The sequence below is a fragment of the Equus asinus genome, chromosome 21 (assembly GCF_041296235.1).
Source record: "Equus asinus isolate D_3611 breed Donkey chromosome 21, EquAss-T2T_v2, whole genome shotgun sequence".
In the NCBI taxonomy this organism is placed as follows: domain Eukaryota; kingdom Metazoa; phylum Chordata; class Mammalia; order Perissodactyla; family Equidae; genus Equus; species Equus asinus.
Genome location: NC_091810.1, coordinates 71,032,717 through 71,052,022, shown reverse-complemented (window position 1 = coordinate 71,052,022; position 19,306 = coordinate 71,032,717). Strand labels below are relative to the sequence as shown.

General features: G+C 37.7%; 1 protein-coding gene across 3 annotated transcripts in view; it reads left to right on the top strand.

The window, feature by feature from the left end:
- The window catches only part of UBE2E2 (ubiquitin conjugating enzyme E2 E2), a 335,999-nt gene that overhangs the window by 245,715 nt on the left and 70,978 nt on the right, over positions 1 to 19,306 (top strand). For all 3 annotated transcript variants that reach the window (XM_044753980.2, XM_044753981.2, XM_014829841.3), the window contains exon 4: positions 12,075 to 12,207. In XM_044753980.2, the coding sequence (XP_044609915.1) occupies positions 12,075 to 12,207 (133 nt within the window). The remainder of the gene's footprint in view (positions 1 to 12,074; positions 12,208 to 19,306) is intronic.

Here is a 19,306-nt window from a genome sequence, read left to right as displayed (position 1 = left end):
CACATAGTAAGTGACAGAGCTGGCATTCAGACCCTGGCTCTCTTGAGCTGAAGCCTGCTTGCTTACCACTATGCTATACTAACAGACTATTGTTTTCTAAAGATGTTTATTTATTGCTTTTCCATAAACCTTTATTAAGTGCACGTACAGTTCACTTTCGCTGTTAGTCTTCTGGTTGACTTGTTTCCTCTCCCTCCTCTGTGCTAACCTTGGCCTCCAGGCAGCCTGGTGGAAGAGAACAGTGACGATGGGTCTTGGAGGCAGATAGCAGTGTCAGGGATACAAAGAAAAATCGCGCAGGTTGTAGGATGTCACAGCTGACCTTTTTTGGAGTAAGATGGGCAGCTGTATGAAGAAATTGTTTACCATTTCCCTATCCAAGAAACAAAAGATATTCTCAGCCAATGAAAAGTGTATTGAGCATATTGGAGGCATTTATTAACCTACTTGGGAAACAAATTTGCCTTGATAGCAACTCTGTATACTACTAGTAAACAAATCTTAACTTTCAAATGGAATTTTTACTTTGATACAGTATAAATGTTAGAAAGTAATAAAGCTGTATTTGGAATGATACCAGGGAACTTTATGTTCTTTCTGCTACGAGTGTGAACATTTTTGAGAACTAAAAAGTGTTGAGGGGGATGTGGCTTCCTGAAAGCTGTGTAGGGGCAGCAGTGGCTTGCACTCTTGTCAAAAGCTTGTTTAACCTGCCCGTAAGATCAGTACACACGTTAGAGCTCTACAGCCTTCCTGTCTAACACGTGTGGGGGAAATTTTAAATAATAAAGAAACGTTACTTGCTATGTGGGCTAGCTCAAGGTGCCAAAATTGTTCTTACAGTACAGATAAGAGAGGCTGATTCTGGAAGCCCTGAGTACCTTTCTTTTCATTTCTCACAGAGAATGGAGAAAAATCACGAGAGTTGGGGTGGGAGGTAGACAATAAAAGCAGTGTTGCAAGAGGTGGTAGGTTTGCTACAGACTAAAGAGAGTAGTCAAAGATCACTATTTCTAGTTTGAAAAGCTAAAAAAAAAAAAAAAAGGAATTTGGTAGCTGAAGTAAAAATGGCTGTTGACCAAACTTCTGAATCTGCTCCTTGAAGCATGCCCAGAATGAAAAGGTAAAAGAAAACCCAGATAGTGGTCTTGATCTCTGGTCTCCTATCTTAAACATGGCAGTTTATCAAAATGTTAACCATACAGTTTTTCCAGTTGAATCTTCATATCTGAATTGGCAGCAGTTGTGATGTAGTAAAAACCTCTTCTTAGGATCAGAGAGCTCAGCTTTTCTTCTGTGAGTGTGGTCTTGGGCAAAGCACTTCATTTTGTGGACCTTTAATTTTATCACTTTTTTTTTATTTTTCCTTTTTATCCCCAAAGCCCCCTGGTACATAGTTGTGTATTTTTAGTTGTAGGTCCTTCCAGTTGTGGCATGTGGAATGCTGCCTCAGCATGGCTTGATGAGTGGTGCCATGTCCGCACCCAGGATTTGAACCGGCGAAACCCTGGGCCGCTGAAGCAGAAGGTGTGAACTTAACCACTCGGCCACAGGGCCGGCCCCCAATTTTATCGCTTTTGAAATGAAGGCTTTGGATAGAAATGATTTTCAGTGGGGGAGGAGCTTTTAATTTTTTCATATTATCCCTTCCTTTTCCCTTCCTCCTCCCCCATATACATGCCAAGAATCACTTTTTTCTGCAAGAAGAGAGTATGTTGAAAAGGAAAAAAAAGGCTGAGGATAACTCAATTAACTTATTTCTGGAGTCCTTTCAGCTGACTAAAGGATTAAAAATTCTATAATTTAGTATTTTAAGTAAGTCTGATTGATTTTTATGCCTAATTGTCTAACTCAGTGGAATTCCAGTCCAGTTCTAATGCTTACTTCTGTGTTATGAAGAAGTTGAGCTAGATGATTTCTAAAGTCTTTATAATTGTAATCTTATTTCTAACAGGCCAGCCCTGATAGTCTAGTGGTTAAGATTCAGCACTCTCACCTCTGCAGCCCAGGGTTTGTTTCCCAGTCAGGGACCTACACTACCTGTCTGTTGGTTGTCATACTATAGTAGGTGTGTGTTACTGTGATGCTGAAAGTTATGCTACTGGTATTTCAATTACTAGCAGGGTTACCCATGGTAGACAGGTTTCAGTGGAGCTTCCAGGCTAAGACAGACTAGGAAGAAGGACCTGGCCACCCACTTCTGAGAAGATTGGCCATGAAACCCTGTGAATAGCAGTGGAGCATTGTCTGATGTAGCGCTGGAAGGTGAGAGGAGGGCACATAAAGATCGAGCAGGGCTCTGCTCTGCTTTGCACAGAGTTGCTAGGGTTCAGAATTGACTTGACAGCACTAAAAACAAATTTATAACAACCCACATACATAAAATAAGATTTCGTTCTTTTTGATTCTGTGACTTATCTTTGTGCTTACACGTGAACAAATGTAGCTCAGAAAGAAAAGGAAGATTATATAGTTTTTCCCTGTAGTCTTCCTTCCTGCTTCACAGTTTTTCTGCTTCTCTCTGCTCACTGTTTCGCAGTTATGTCTCTTAAAGTTTTAAATCTGTTGCAAAATTGTCCACTCACTGAGCTATATCACACACTGGGAAAAATAAATACACACACACCCCTATACATAATATAGAAAGAGGCAAGGAAGGTTAAGATGTCATAAACTTACCGAGGGAATCTTCCTTCCTCAATAACTTATTGAAGACTAGTTTACTCACTGAGTGTACTATCTTGCTAGCCTACTATCTTCCCTGGGAAAAGAAAGTATTATGATTATTAAGCAGTATTATTTTTTGTTTAAAATCCTCTTTTCCTCCCATTTCTTCCTCTCTGCCAAGTTGTTGACACTGTTAACAAAGGGTACAAAGTAGATGACAGTAGTAACTGTAAAGTAAGATTTGGTAAAAGATAAGTATAGTCAAATGAAATCATTTGATTTTTCATCTGTCCATCTCAAATCTGGAAAGTATGATTGAGGGTATAGAAATTCTTCCCATTTATTGAGCACTCATTGACCAAAAGTATAAAATAATTTTTTTTCTTAGAATTCTTCAAGAATAAGGACCAGACCCATAAGGACTAGAAAGAAACTGTATGAAGGGGGAAATCTTTTTTTTTTTTTTAAGATTTTTATTTTTTCCTTTTCTCCCCAAAGCCCCCCGGTACGTAGTTGTATATTCTTCGTTGTGGGTCCTTCCAGTTGTGGCATGTGGGATGCTGCCTCAGCGTGGTTTGATGAGCAGTGCCATGTCCGCGCCCAGGATTCGAACCAACGAAACACTGGGCCACCTGCAGTGGAGTGCGCGAACTTAACCACTCGGCCACAGGGCCAGCCACTGCAGGGGGAAATCTTAACATCCAGTTCTGCTTGGAGCTTAGTATATGAAATGGGTCTTTTCTATTGGCACCATTATATCCTAACTTCCTAAGATGTTATAGTACACTTTGATGGCATTGGTCTTTTTAAAAATATTACTGGATACAAACATAGGGAACCTCAGGAGTTCCATTCTCCATTTGTCTTCTCAAGAGCTACGATTCTGGCCTGTTTTCTCAACACCTTCTTGGCCACAGGAGATGCCCTTTCACTATCAGAATGAGTTCTTTGTTCCTGTGATCTAGATAATGTTGTTGCTTAGTATTCCTTCTTTCCCTAGTATTAAAGGCCCCATAAATAACTGTTTTTATAATGCTGTGTTTGCATAGAATGTTACCACTTCCAAAGAAGAACTTAACCTTTGGGACTAATGAAGATATCCTGGAGGACAATGCAGATAAGGCCTAAAGGACGAATAGAATGCTCAGACCTGCAGAGCATCTAATCCAAAAGCCAGTAGGCAATAAAGAGCCCAGCTCCCTTGCAAGTTCAAGTCATTCAAGTATGATTGGAGAATGGAGTTTGAGGAGAGGGAGGGATGAAGCCAGAGATGTAAGCTGGAGCCAGATCTTTGTGAAAGACTTTGGATGCTACAAAGGAATTTGGACTTGATCTTGAAGGTATTAAGAAGTCAGAGAAAGCAGGGAAACAAAAGTTCCTGTTTAAAAGATTTTCTAGAGATTGTCCTCTCTGCAGTTTGGTGGAGCGATTGGAGGAAAGCAAGACTGGAGGCAGAGAAGCCACAGACGATGCTGGTGCCATCATCTGAGTGACAGCTCATGCAGCTGGTAGACAGACGACAGAGATATTATGGAGTAAGATTTGGGGGAATTTAGAGGAGGAGAGAAGGAGGAAGCATAGTCAAGGCTGACTCTCAGGTTTCTGACCGGACTAGAGACTCTGTAAGTGTTCGGTAGGTTGATTGTCAAAGGTGGATAATGAGAGAATTTCTCACTGGAACGAAGGTAAGAGAACAAGGTGGCTGAGGGAAGAGACCCTTAGGGAGGCAGATATTCAAGAGGTGTCGTGGAAGAAAACAGAAGAATTGGAGTAGTAGCCTAAATTAGAGGGAGGCTCTTGGAGAGATACCTGGGGAAGGGAGTTTTTCAGGAATCAGGGTGGAAGCTACAGAGAGTTTTGGTAAAATGAAGACAAAAAGCTCTGTTGGATTTAGCAACAAATAGGTCAGCCCATGGCTTTGAGAACACTTGGAAACAATTTCCTCCTTGAATCTCCCCACCCCCACATGTTTTTTCTCGTTTCATTCAGGCAGTTTGGTGGCATTTCCCCTCTTCAACTGCCGTTTTTGCTATCCTTATCTGTAACTGATCTGGGCCATATTTTCTTTTCTTTTTTTTTTTTTTTCCTACTTTTTCTCACCAAATCCCCCCAGTACATAGTTGTACATTTTAGTTGTGGATTCTTCTAGTTGTGACATGTGGGACGCCACCTCAGCGTGGCCTGATGAGCAGTGCCATGTCCATGCCCAGGATCCAAACCGGCGAAACCTTGGGCCACCAAAGAGGAGTGTGCGAACTCAACCACTGGGCCACAGGGCCGGCCCCCATATTTTCTTTTAAGGGATGGGAACTACCCTTTCCTTACAGTCTGACACTAGAGAAACACATACATTTTTGCCTTGTAAGCCTGAAGCTCAGTATTCCTGCAGCTGTTTACTTGTAAAGGGACTTTGGACATAGGTGCAACGTATCATTTGTGTGTTAACACTGTGCCTCCCCTCTAGAAGGGATGAATTCAGCTACATGGAGGCTGACATATAAGCAGGGATTGCTAGAGCTCCTGAGAAATCATCTTGGAGCCAGGATCCCCACATTGCCTGCGCATCCTTCCTCTTCACCTCTCTCAGAATCAGTGTTAAACGAAAAAGAAGCAGACACGGCCAAAACTCTTAGTCTTAGAGTCATAACTGTGGCATGCACATTGAAAGTATTCAGGTATATTTAAAGCATTTTATAATGTTAAAGACAAGGAGTGCTTAGTCCTTGTCAGCATTTTTATTGTAAATGTGTAATACTTCATATATATGTAAGGGCTCATTCACTGTAGGCAGCAGCATGGAAAGCTGAACACAGTTTGTAACGCTTCTCCAACAGGATTTCTCCAAGCAGCAACTTTGGGCCTTCAACTAATTTGTAATTTGCTAACTGATATTTGCATTTTAACAGATTTATCTAATTGCATTTTATTTTGAAATTGAACTCTGTTGTGTTTTTCTTCTTTAAAAAATAAAATCTGAAAATTAAAAAAATTAACGATATTGATCATTAAGAATACTGCAAGTGGGAAAACATTGCTTAATAATCTCATATAAATAAAAATCCTGATGTTAAATAAACATTCCATTCAGTGAAAAATTGGATTTCCTGAGAGTAGCAGCTATGAATTCTGATGATTTCCAAAGTTCTTCCCTGTCTAAGTACACGTCATAAGGCTGGGTTGCAGGATGATGATGATGATTAATGCACAGGTCTTGGTAGCCTGTTTTCTAGTCCTGGGGTCTTGAAGCTCTTCGTATAAAATCACCAGACAGTTAACCTTTTGAGTGTGTTGGTGAACTTCTGTATCATCCACAAGGCATAACCACAACCACAATAGTAGCTAACATTTGGAAGCTTACTGTTTGGGCCCTTAAAGTCCCCGTTTTCCAAGCTCTGTGAGTACAGTTCTACTGAAACTTCACAGTTGCTCCATGAGGTTGCTCCATTTTGCAGATGAGGCAACTAAGGCATTGAAAGATTGCATATTTACCAGTGTCGTAGAGATTTTCAGTGGCAGGGCTAGGATTCAGACAGGCAGGTATGGGTCAAAGCCTATTCATGTTCTTCAGCACCCCCTCTATGATACAAGTGTTGTCTGGCACCAACTTTTTTTTTTTTTTTTTTGGCGAGGAAGATTGGCCCTGAGCTAACATCTGTGCCAGTCTTCCTCTATTTTTTGTCTGTAGGCTGCTGCCACAGAATGGCTTTACAAGCAGTGGTCTGTGCACAGGATCCAAACCCACAAACCCTGGGCCGCCAAAGCAGAGCACACGGACCTAACCACTACACCATCGGGCCAGCCCCCACCAACTTTTATTTGATCAACTTAAGGGCGAAGCAATCACTAAAAATATAAAACAGTCTGCAGCATCTGCTTCTTTGAGCCAAAGTATGTAAAAGTCCCTTCTTCTCTTTTGTATAGACCCAAATAATTCTAACATATTAAAGAAATATTGTGGTTGGTATGGGCTGCTAGAGTCTCTAGATCTACACTGTCCAATATATGTGACCACTAGCCACATGGAGCTATTTAGTTTAAATTCATTAACATCAAGTGAAATTGAAAGTCGACTTCCTCATTCTCACTAGCCTCATTTCAAGTTCTGAATGGCTATGTGTGGCTAGTGATTACCATTTTGGGTAGGGATGAGAGCTAGAACATTTTCATTATCACAGAAGGTTTATTGGACAGTGCTGCTCTAAAATAGTACTGTCAAATAGAAATATAATGTGAGCTGTGTAATTTTAAATTTTCTAGTAGCCACATTAAAAGAAGTAAGAAGTTGGTGAAGTTCATTTTAGTATATTTTTAGCCCAATATATCCCAAATATTATCATTTCAATGTGTAATTAACAAAAAGTAATGATTGTTATAGAAATTTGATAATATTTTACGTTTTGCCTTTACAGCACATCTCAGTTTGCACTAGTCACTTTTCAAGTACTCAATAGCTGCATGTACCATATTGTACATCACAGTTCTGAACTTTTATACCAGGGTTTCTCGACTGGGACATATATCAAAGTAGGAGTGAGACAGAGGGCTGTGTAGTTCAAGAGCCACTGCTATAAGCTTTGGGATTGCAAGTGGTGCAGACATCCCATTTCTAAGATGAGAGAGGAGGCCAGATTGCTAAGACTCAAACTATGTATTAGGGAGGTAATACTAGTTTTAAATGCATTTTAAAACAATCTGTTTTCCAGATAGTTTGTTACTACTAGTATTTTCTTAAAAAGACACATTTTGGCAGCATAAACCAACTGAGAGTGATAATGTTAGCTATGTTATTTAATCCACGGTTAATAACTGCATAGACAGCTGACTGACTTCAAAGAACCAATGAAATTTGTAGTTTTGACTGGGAGCCAGATAAAACTTGGAATGGGCACAAATTGAATGTCAGTTTTCTAAAGACATTGCCCACTTTTATTTAGTATGTCCTGCCTTCTCCTTCTGAGTTCCTTCTTTGGTGGCACTATTTGGTGACTCCTTATTTAGCCTAATTATATAGCTATGATTATCATTCGTGGAAGATCACCTTAAAATTTCTCAAAGTAGCTCAGAGAAATTATATCTTCTTATTTGGGAACTGTGTCTGTGCACATTGTTTCATAACTGTATTCTCCTGTGTGTATTTTTTAAACTAGATTTCTTCATCTGCCTTGAAGTAATGTAACTACAAACCTATAATTTACTTTTAAGCTCTTCCTTCTGTTAAACTTATCTATTCATATTGGGTCTAATTATAGCTCAGGGCATAAGCATGTGTATTATTCATCTGAATGAGTGAGCCTGTCTGGCAGCAAGGGGCTGTTGCCAAAGCTTTATTGTCATCTGGCCTGACTCTGTTCTGTCTGTCAGCTTCAGGAGAGGTAGATAGAGGGGAAGATGGGGCAAGAATGCAGTATTCTGGTCCCTTAGAGCACTGCTTCTCAGTATATTTCAACACTTGCAAAAAACTTGGCTAACTGTGATTTTACCTTAGTTTTTCACTTAATCTTTTCTTTTAAATAAGAAATCAAACACTAGAGAGAAAATTGATCTCTCCTTCATTCCCCGTCTCCAGATTTATTTCCTTCCATCCTCCACTCTACCTTTTCTCTCTTCCTTGGGCAACCACGGCCATGGTTGTGCAGTTCATTTCTTCAATTCATTTCTTAAAAGACTTTGACTTAGATATGTATCCGTAAACAATATAAAATATTGTTTTGTTTCTATTTTATGCAGTAGGATCACACTGTACATATGTTGCAACTTGCTGTTCTCAGATAACATTTTTAGATACTTCTTCTTAATATAAAAATTTGATACATATATAAGAACATATCTAACACATAGGTTATGAGACTACTAATAAAACACAAAACTCCTGAATCCACCATACATAATGAGAAGAAAACATTACTAGAACTTTTGACTCTCCTGTCTACTACTCCTCCACCCTCTGATTCCACCCAGGAAACAATTCTTTTGAACTTTGTTGTCATTCATTTTCTTGCCTTACCACATATGTATGTATCCCTCAGCAATGTAATTTCTTGTTTGCTTGTTTTTAAACTTTGTAGAAACAGTATCATATTGTATATATTCTTTTTAGACTTGCTTTTCTATTCAATATGATATTTTTAAGACTCATCCAAGTTAATCTATATATCTTCATTGCTGTATAGTGTTCCTTTAGGTGAAATTTATCCGTTTTTCAACTCCATGGACATTTGTGTTGTTTCCAACTTTGCTGTTCCAAATAGTGCTTCCGTGAAGATTCTTGTATATGTCTTGTGTACACATGTGTAAGAATTTCTCTGGGGAAGGTACCTAGGAATGCAATTGCTGTGTTGTAATGTAGAAGTGTATATATTCAACTTCACTAGATAAGTCCACATTCTTATCCAAAGTGACTGAACACATTCATCGGCAATGCATAGGAGTTCTTGATTTTCCATATCCTCATCAACACTTGGTTTTGTCAGGCAAATATTTTTGCCTATGTATTTTGTAAAATAATATTGAATTGTAATTTTAAATTCCATTTCCCTAATTTTAATGAGATTAGCATTTCTCGTAAGGTTATTGGCCATTCATGTTTCCTCTTTTTGAAATGCCTATTTATGTCTTTTCTAATGGATTGTTAGTCTTTTTCTTATTCATAATCTTTTTCTCATTCATAGCAATTAGTATATTCTGGACATTAGAATCTGGTCAATTTTATATGTTCCAAATATCTTTTCTCAGTTTGTGACTTGTCACTCTCTTTAGTCAAACTCTGAAACTCTGTAACTTTAGACTTTTACATTTAAGTGCTTAATCCATCTGCAACAGAGTTTGGTGTATTTATTGAAGTAGAAATCCAATTTCTCTATTTTGTAAATACAGAAACTGTTTTCTTAGCCCCATCAGTTCTGACATGTATTATATTTTCATATGTGTGTGGAACAATTTGAGGAGTTTCTTTGTGCTTCCAAATGTTTTAGAATCAAGTTATCACGTTTTATTTGTTTGTTTATTTATTTATTTATTTATTTAGAGGAAGATTAGCCCTGCGCTAACTGCTGTCAATTCTCCTCTTTTCACTGAGGAAGACTGGCCCTGAGCTAACATCCATGCCCATCTTCCTCCACCCTATATGTGGGATGCCTACCACATCATGGCTTGCCAAGCAGTGCCATCCATGTCCACACCCAGGATCTAAACCGGCGAACCCCAGACCGCTGAAGCAGATCGTGCACACTTAACTGCTGTGCCACCAGGCCAGCCCCTCAAGTTTTATTTTTAAAATATCTGTTAGACTTTTGATTGGAATTGACATTGGATCAATTTGAGGAAAATTGACATGCATAGGATACTGGGTCTTTCTACCCATAAACTTGATATCTCCCTCCATTTGTTTAATCCTACAGAATGTATTTCAATAAGTTTTATAATTTTCTCTGTAAAAATCTTAGATATTTTTAATGAAATTTATTTGTAGGTTCCTTATATTATTAATACTATTGTAAAAGGTATTTTAAATTACATTTCTAATTTTGTTGGTGTATTGAAATGCGGTTGATTTTTGCATAACGATCTTCTATCCACCCTCTTTGCTAACCCCTTTTATTAAGTTTAATAATTTGTATATAGATTTTGAGAGTTTTTTTCTGTGTACGTAAATACTGCAAATGCTAATGGTCTTATTTCTTCCATGCCAATCCATATACCTTTTGTTTTTTTCCTTTGTGTCTTTTATACCTTGGTGACTATGATCTCTAGTATAATGATGATTAGAAGTGAATATAGTGGACATCCTTGTCTGGTTCCTCAGTTTATTTGTTTTTTTTAGATTTTTTATTTTCTCTTTTTCTCCCCGAAGACCCCTGGTACATAGTTGTATATTTTTAGTTGTGGGTCCTTCCAGTTGTGGAATGTGGAACACCGCCTCAGCATGGCCTGACAAGCGGTGCCATATCCGAGCCCAGGATCCGAACCAGCAAAACCCCAGGCTGCCACAGCGGAGTGCACAAACTTGACCACTCGGCAATGGAGCCGGCCCCTCCTCAGTTTTTTAAAGCATGTGCTTTTAATATTTTACCATTGAATATATTAGTTGCTGTGAGGTTTTTGGTAGATGCCCTTTATCAGGTTAAAGAAGTTTCCTTCTATTCCAATTTTGCTAAGAGTTTTTATCATAAATGGCTATTGTCAAAGCCTATTTCGTGCTTTTCCTGAACCTATTGAGATTATCATTTTTTTCTAGTTTAATCTGTTAGTGAGGTAAATTACAGTAATAATTTTTTATCATTAAACTATCCTTGCATTCCCAGAATAATCCCAACTTGGTTAAGATGCATGCTTTTTTGATACACTGCTCAACAGTGAATTTTTTGTAGATATAAACTAATTTTGAAATGAGAGAATAGAAGCTAAATATTTATTGATGATAAAATCTTTCCCAAGCACCTTAACAGGATTGCCCACTTTGCTACAGGTGTGAGGAGAATTTCTGGCTATTAGATGTAGGTATCAGCTTGATGTAGCAGAAAGAACACTGAAAAACTAAATTAAAATCTCATTTTGCTGTTCTGTTCACCTAAGAGAATGAATACAACTCAGGTGGCTTGTGTGGGCCTTATTTTCCTCAGTTAGTTTCTCTGACACTAAGGTATATGTTTGCTGCTTGTGGCCATGTGGCATCCCTTTCTTTGCTATTAATCCATCATCATCCAACAAACATTTACTTACTAGGCACTAAAATCAAGGCAAAAATCTGTTCCCCATGGAACTTCTAGGGAGGGACAGAAAAAATAAACATTGCAAAACAGTTATAAAACAAAATGATAATCTTATCTTTGACAGACCATACTAGTTGTGACGTGGGGGGTGGAGGGCTAGGCAGAGATTCTTTGGGCAGAGAGAGAAAAAAGAGATTTTAGATGAAATATGATACTTGGGCTGAGTTTTATGGATAATGAATGTTTACTGATCTCCGTGAACCTCATTTGTGTTCTCAGTTCTTAATAAAGGAATTAGACTGGTTTTTTTTCTCTAGCAGCCCTTCTGGCTTTGAAAATCTCTCTTTTTGACCCTTTGACTATATCACTCTTTTCAGGACCTCACAAATAATTTTGTGCTTTACTAAATATTTGTGCTCCTGCCTCTGACCTATGGCCCTTAGAATCTTTTGTTCCATAGGTTTAGGGTTGTGAATGGCAAAACGGAATCTTCTTGGTTCTGTTTTATTAAGTAGTACCAACATATTTCATTTATAGAATATTGATGATATTGACATGAGTCATCATGTAGAATTAACCTATTAACTTTGTTGTGTTTTCATGAAATTGCTCGATTTACTGTTACCATAAATAGATTTTTTTTTAATTTCAGGCTTTATATAATCTCTAAGCACATTTCATTTGTATGTCTTATTTCAGTGCTGGACCCAAAGGAGACAACATTTATGAATGGAGGTCAACTATATTGGGACCCCCAGGATCTGTCTATGAAGGAGGGGTGTTCTTTCTTGACATTACCTTTTCACCAGACTATCCGTTTAAACCCCCTAAGGTCAGTATGAAGTATTCATCCGTTTTTAGCAATATGTATTGTTGTATATGTATACACATATACATATTCTTAAATATACATGTGTAGGAGTGCATGTCTATTCTGTTAACATAGACAGCTTCCCAGGGCTGATTGTATGTAAAAGGAAACAGAATGTGAAAAATTATAAATTATTCCCCCATGCCAGCCCTTTACTCATACTGCATTGTTTTTTTCTCCTTCTCTCTCAGAGTCTCCTTTCTCTGGTATGTGTTTTAATCTAACATAAGACAGCATGTTAGGGATGGAAGTAGGGGAGTGAGGTTGTGCAAGTGCCAGCCCTAGAGCCAAGAGAACCAGATACAGTGTGAAGCTGGAGCCAGGCTAAAGGAGGAGAGAGCCCCACCAAGGTGAGGGTTATGGCACTAGCAATGGAGCTTTGAGTTTTGGTGCCTCATGGTTCAGCTGCTCACATGAAGTACACACACACTAGAATGGAAAGTTTGACCACAAATACTTAAAAATGAGGCTAAGAAAATTCACTAAGGAAGTATTTATAATAGTCCATTAATATAAATGATTAATTAATGAAAGGTCATATGTAAATGACTGAAGAAATTGCAAGAGTACTGTGTAATCAGAACATGGGAGAATTTGCACTTATTTAAGACAAGATTATATACCTTAAGAATTCTTCACAGTCCTTTCTACTGACTTAAGTCAGTCATTTGACAAGTTTAAATTTGTTTCCACTTTGGAAAGGAAATGACCCTGAAGACACTGACTCTGTGTTTTGGCCATCAAGAAAGAATTCTCATTTGACCCGACTTAACCTCCCAGTGCAGAGAGAAGTAAAACTTATTTGAGTTGTAGGTTGGAGTAAACAATTTTAAAAAGCAAGAATAAGAGGGTACCTTCATCATAACTTTCTGTAATTCCTCTCCCACCTTCTCACCTTTACTCTTTCTTTCCTCTCTCTTCCTTTCTTTTTTCCTTTCCATTGGTGCTTGGATATTGTTTTGATATCAAAGAAAAAAGTAATAACTATAATTTTACCAAAGAGGAAACCAAGGCACAGAGAAACTAAGCAACTTACCCAGCATTTTGCAGCAAGCAAGTAGTGGTGTCAGGATTTGAACCCAGGAAATCTGGCTCCAAAGCCCATGCTCCTTTCTACTTTACACTATAAATTTTATCCAAGCTGCCAGGACTGGTGGCACTGATGTTCACCCAGAGCTGCATTTGGTAGGTTTTCAGTGACGAGGCCATAGTGTATCTAATACTTAATTTCTTCTTTTACCGGATGGGAACCTTATGTCTTTTCTTTCTACTTTGGACCAGCCCATAAATCACCTGGAGTACCTGTTACACTGCCAGTGATGTGAGGACCTTTCTCTGACAGCCTCTTCAGTAAAGGAAGTACAGAGTAGGGAAGAGGAGGGAAAACTCAAATCAGGCAGTTGTGCTGCGTGTAAGTCTGGTGTAGTCTGTTCTATGAAATATACCACTCAGAAAATGTGCGGGTGTGTCCAAGTTTTGGGTGACAGAAATGTGTAGATTAAACAAAGCTAGAAGGGGGAACTAATAAGTTAGATAAAATAATTCCATTTCCAAAAAGGCCTCAATGAACTGGAAGGATGAGCCAAAACTAACGAGATGGAATTTAACACCCACTACATGTGTGGCATTTCATTGAGAATCAGAAAGAAATCATGATACAAGATAGGAAAGAGAAACCTACTTTATTTTCATATAAATAAAATTGGTGGGCTTATGGCTAACTAAAATTCTGTGGGAACTAGAGGTTCTTGAAGCCTCAGGAGACATTTTCGGGAATACAAGCTCCAGAACTCTGAACCAGTCACATTGTATCTGGAGTGCCTCATTCACCTCTAAACTTCTCATTTTAAGGACAAACAGGAATATGCTGGGGAGAGAGAGAGTTATTAACATTCTTGAGTTTCTTCACTGAGTCAAGCACTGTTGTGGGCATCAGCTGTGCCAACTCATCTCTTCTCCAAAATACCCTAGGAAGGCTAGGATATTCCCTTTCACAGATGAGGAAACTTAGATGAGGTTTGCCAATAATAGACAACCAAAAATCTGCTGAACTGTGACTGCAGGACTATGTAGTTTCCAGTGAATTATACACATTTACCCTGGAGATGTTTACTAGTAAAAATAGGACATAAGAGGAATGTGATATCTGTCCGCAAATGTTTCAGGAACTGTGGTGTGGGTTGGGGTTAGACTTTATCCTGGATGGCTGGATGGGACAGAAATAGAAGCAGGAGGGTGTCAGTTACAGAAAAGTAGATTTCAGTTCTGTGTGAGGAAAATCTGACCCATAGCTGGGCAGTCTGCTTTGAATAGCTCTACTTCTGAGACACTGAGCTTCCCTTTACTGAGAGTGTTCCCAAAAAAAGCTGATTAGTACCTGTCAAGGGTAAAAACAAAAAAAATTAAATCCTTCCACAAAAATTATTTGATTAGACAGTCTCTTGGGACAAATAAAGATCAATCTTTGCTAACTGAAATCACAATTTAAATGTCCATTTATTAGAAACTTGTGGGAAGTTTTTCAAAGCAAATTATCACTACCTACTTTATCAGTTTTAGAAATCAAATTTTATGGACAGGTATGTTATTCTCAGGGCGAAAAGTTTGTGGGTGTCTTGTTAACTAAAAGAAAGACTTTTATTATTAATAGTTTTAGAGTACCATGCCCATGCCTTTCAAGTCTTCTATTACCCTAAATAGGCCATTTGTGGGGTTAAGTCTTGGTTTTTTTCTCTGTTGCCTTCATCCTTTGTTCTTTTCCCAACGACCTTATCCACGCATTTCAATTCGTGCAACATTTCCCATTACTGTGAAGAAAGGACCAGAACAGCTGTAGGTGTCAGGGAGAATTGTTGGTGGAACAGAGGCCCCCAAATGTGATTGGTTATCTAATGGTTATCGACTATCCATACCATAAAATTAGTCTATAGCATGACTGAATCCGTGAGATGACTTTTCCAAAACTCTCATACTCGGAGTCCTTAGTGAGGACTTTTAAACACTCTAGTGCTCAGACAGAGTGCTTAAAGGTCAGCGGAGGGATTTGGATGCCACCTCTCACCACAGGAACTTTTTGGGATTTGGGCTTCATCAATTTGGACATCCTGCACTCTAGTAACTAATCTTTCAAAGTCAGAGATGAGCTATTCCAATAATTTCTTCCAGATTCCACCTTAATTCTAATAAAGCAAGTGAAACAGTTTTTAATTAAGTATGTAACTATTCATTAAACTTAGTATACTAGTTTTAAATACAAGTACAATTTCAAGTACAAGTTGTACTTTCAAATGCTGTATCTCAGTACAATTTTTAGTACATTGATTTTCTTATAAAATCAATATGTTTATGCCTCTTTTACTAAATCTACAGCATTTTTTTGGTATGACATTGTTAATTCTATATGAAGTATCTGATGCCAAGTCTTTCGTTGAATACATAACCACCAATGATAATATTATTTCTCTGGGAAAACATCTGTTTAATTAAACTTTATCTGGGAATGCTTTGTTATGGCCAAAAAGAAAAGCATAATAAATTGCTGGTATGTCCCAAAGTTTTTTAATACTGTATTTCTTTTCCAGTATAGACATACATTTTAATATTATAATTCAGATCTCTCTTTCTTTGTAACATAGAAATTGCTTTATAGCTTATTGGGGATTACATTTTCTTATTCATATTATAGATAATTATTCCTGTGCTCAAAACCTATACTTTTTTATTTTGAAAGTTTAATGTGTAAGTATTTTAATGTTTTTAACTTTACGGAATCTACATATTTGTTATGGAATAAGAAGTAATTGCAGATAAGCAAAAGGAAAAAATTTATCTATAATCCTAACCCAAAAATTAATTATTCACACCAGTTTGTGTATCTCTTTTGAGATTTTTATTCTGTGCATATGTATGTAAATACATATAAATGTGTTTGTATGCATACACACAAATATATATATGCCTTAAAATTGGGCCATGTTCCCCATGGTTTCAGAATTACTTTTTTACCTACCATTATATTTTCACCCAACACTATACATATATATTTGCAATAAACATATAACTGCATTACAGTTATAAAGGCTACATAGTATTCCGTTATATAAATATACCAAATTTAATTAATTTCCTGTGATTGGTCATTTAAGCTCTTGCCAGTATTTCTATTGTAATCAGTGATGTGATGGACATCCTTATAAGCAGGTATTTTATATACATGCATGATTATTTCCTGAGGTTAAATTTGTTGACATGGAACTTCTGGGTAGATGGGTTTACTACACACATTTGTAGAATTTTGGCGAAGGTTGACAGATTGCCCTCTAGGACCATTGTATCAATTTACATTGTGGCCACCAACATCTGATAGTACAGTACTTCCCTGCACTCCTTGCAGTCTGAGGATTCCTAGTCTTTTTTAATCTCTGCCAATCCAGTAGATGAAAACTGGTGTCTCATGGTTGCTTTAATTTATATTTATTTGACTACTATATTTATTTGAGATGTGGAGTAGTTTTCATGTACACTCTTGTCCAATTATTTATCTTTTTGTGAATAATATGAAAGTGTTTCTTCTTGAAAATCTCACATTAAATAAAATTAACAAGTGTACTTGGAAAATTCAGAAACAAAATAATGGAATACGTTTTATTACTATATTATTTTTTTCCCACTAAAAACGCTTTGAAAATATTGTGACAACCTCTGTCTAATGTCTTGTGTCTCAGAGATTCTAATGATATACATCCTAACTAAGGAATCATATTAGGTGACAGATCAGATCTTTGTTTTTACAGTAGAAATACGTAGAGGTAGGCTATTCATAATTTTTCTGTCTCTCTGAGGATCTGGATATTTTATGAAAAAAACGAGCATTCTAAACAGATTTAAGAGCAGGTAGGTAGGAGAATCAAGCATGTTAGTTAGTTATTTTTAGTATCTCAGGCAAGCTATGCACAAGACAGACATGCTGTGTCAATGTTCATATCTGTGAGTGGAAAACATCATTTTCTTTGGTAATGGCAAGACAGTATCTTCCAGCAGATATTTTCCAAAAAGGAATGATAAAACTTGTGTCTAAGATGTTTTAGGAAAAAATCTATGTGCATATATAGAGGTATTTGTGTGAGAAAAGAATCTCTTTACTATAGGGGCCGGCTCTGTGGCCGAGTGGTTAAGTTCACGCGCTCTGCTGCGGCAGCCCAGGGTTCAGATCCTGGGCGCGGACATGGCACCGCTTGTCAGACCACGTTGAGGCAGCATCCCACATCCCACAACTAGAAGGACCTGCAACTAAGATATACAACTATGTACAAGGGGGGTTTGCGGAGATAAAGCAGAAAAAAAAAAAATCTCCTTACTATTAATATCTAAAAGCTTTTTATTACAAATTCATCAAAAATTTTAGCAAATACATTTTAAAATAAATCTTAATGTAGAGATCATTTCAGAGCAAGTACATTTTGTTTTTATAAAATCTTACTATGGATTGCTTACTAATGAAATGTCAGCTAATAGGAAAGGTCTTAACTGCTTTCAGACAGTGAAATAGATAATTTAGGTCCATCAGATTTTCAAAATCTTCATTTTATTATCCTCATTAGATTTTAACCTTAAATTGGCAGGTCAAGGCTAATCATGAATAAAGTAGCTAATTAGTTATAGTAGCAGCAATGATATCCATCATTTGAAAGCCAGAGAGAGATCTATGACTAAAGTTCAACAGGGAGTTCCACAATTTTATTCCAACTAGGTTAGTATTATTTACTTATTTTTGTTGTTACTGCTTCTGCTAGTGCTCAAAGAAGAAAGTTGGCAGTGTCTTCCAGGATTTTCAGAAAGAGCAATGGTTTACATGTGTAAACCTGACTGCCCACTCATTTACTCTGGCCTTGGGGAGAGAACACACAGTTGTCATGGAGTAACATGAACTAACTTGTTTTTGACATGAGTTCATACATTCATGTAAAGCCTGACTATGGATCAAGTGCTTTCATATGTATTGAATTGCCTTTGACATCTCCAGTTGTACATCCAACAGTCACCTCAAACTTAGCAGGCCCAAAACCAAACTATTGGTTACACAACCCCACCCCACTCCTGCCAGACCAGCTCCTCCAGTCTTCCCCATCTCAATGAATGGGAACTCCATTCTTCTAGTTGCTAAAGCTAAGAACCTTGCAGTCATCCTTGACTCCTCTCACACCACCTAGCTAGACCAAGTCACCCTTTGCCTTATCCCCCCTGCAATGTATACCCCAACACCAAATGATCCTTTTATATTGTAAGTCAGATCGTGTCCATTTTCTGCCCAAAACCCTTCAGTGATTCCCAGCTCACTGAATAAAATTACACAAAACTTTATAGGATTACCCTGTTCACAAGATACTTTTCAAAATCACCAGCTATCACTCTTGACTCAAATGCTCTAAACATTCTCCTTCTGCAAGCCTTATCATATGCTCTTCTTGCTGCCTGCATTGTCTTCCCCCAGAATTCACGTGGCTTACTTCGTTTCTCCCTTCAGGTGCCTGCTCAGATGTCACCTTTTCAGAGATCTCTTGTGTGACAACTCCCAACCACCTTGTGCTCCCTATGAGCTTCCCCACCACGCTACACTTGATTTTTCTCCATAGCACTTCTCCCTCCTTGTATTATATACTTCTGTTTATGAGTTTATTATATTTCCTTTTCTCCGATTAGCATGTAAGCTCCAAGAGCACAGGGACTTTATCTGTTTTGATGTCACTTCTGTATTCCCAGCACCTAGAACAATGCCTGGCGATTCAGTGGGCATTCAGTAAAAATATGTTAATTAACTTAATTCATACAACTTTGCCATAGAGACAATATTCATTACCTCCCCACTTCATAGATCAGAAAACTGAGGCCCATGCAAGTTAAGAGGCACAGAGATCACATAGGAAATAGAAGAACTGGCATCTAAACCTAGTTCTAAACTGAACCTTTCATTCCCCAATTATAGAGAAAATTTAAATTGCTCTTAACTCTGAAAGAAGGAACACGTCTTAGATTTTACACTCTGATATAAATTAATTCTATC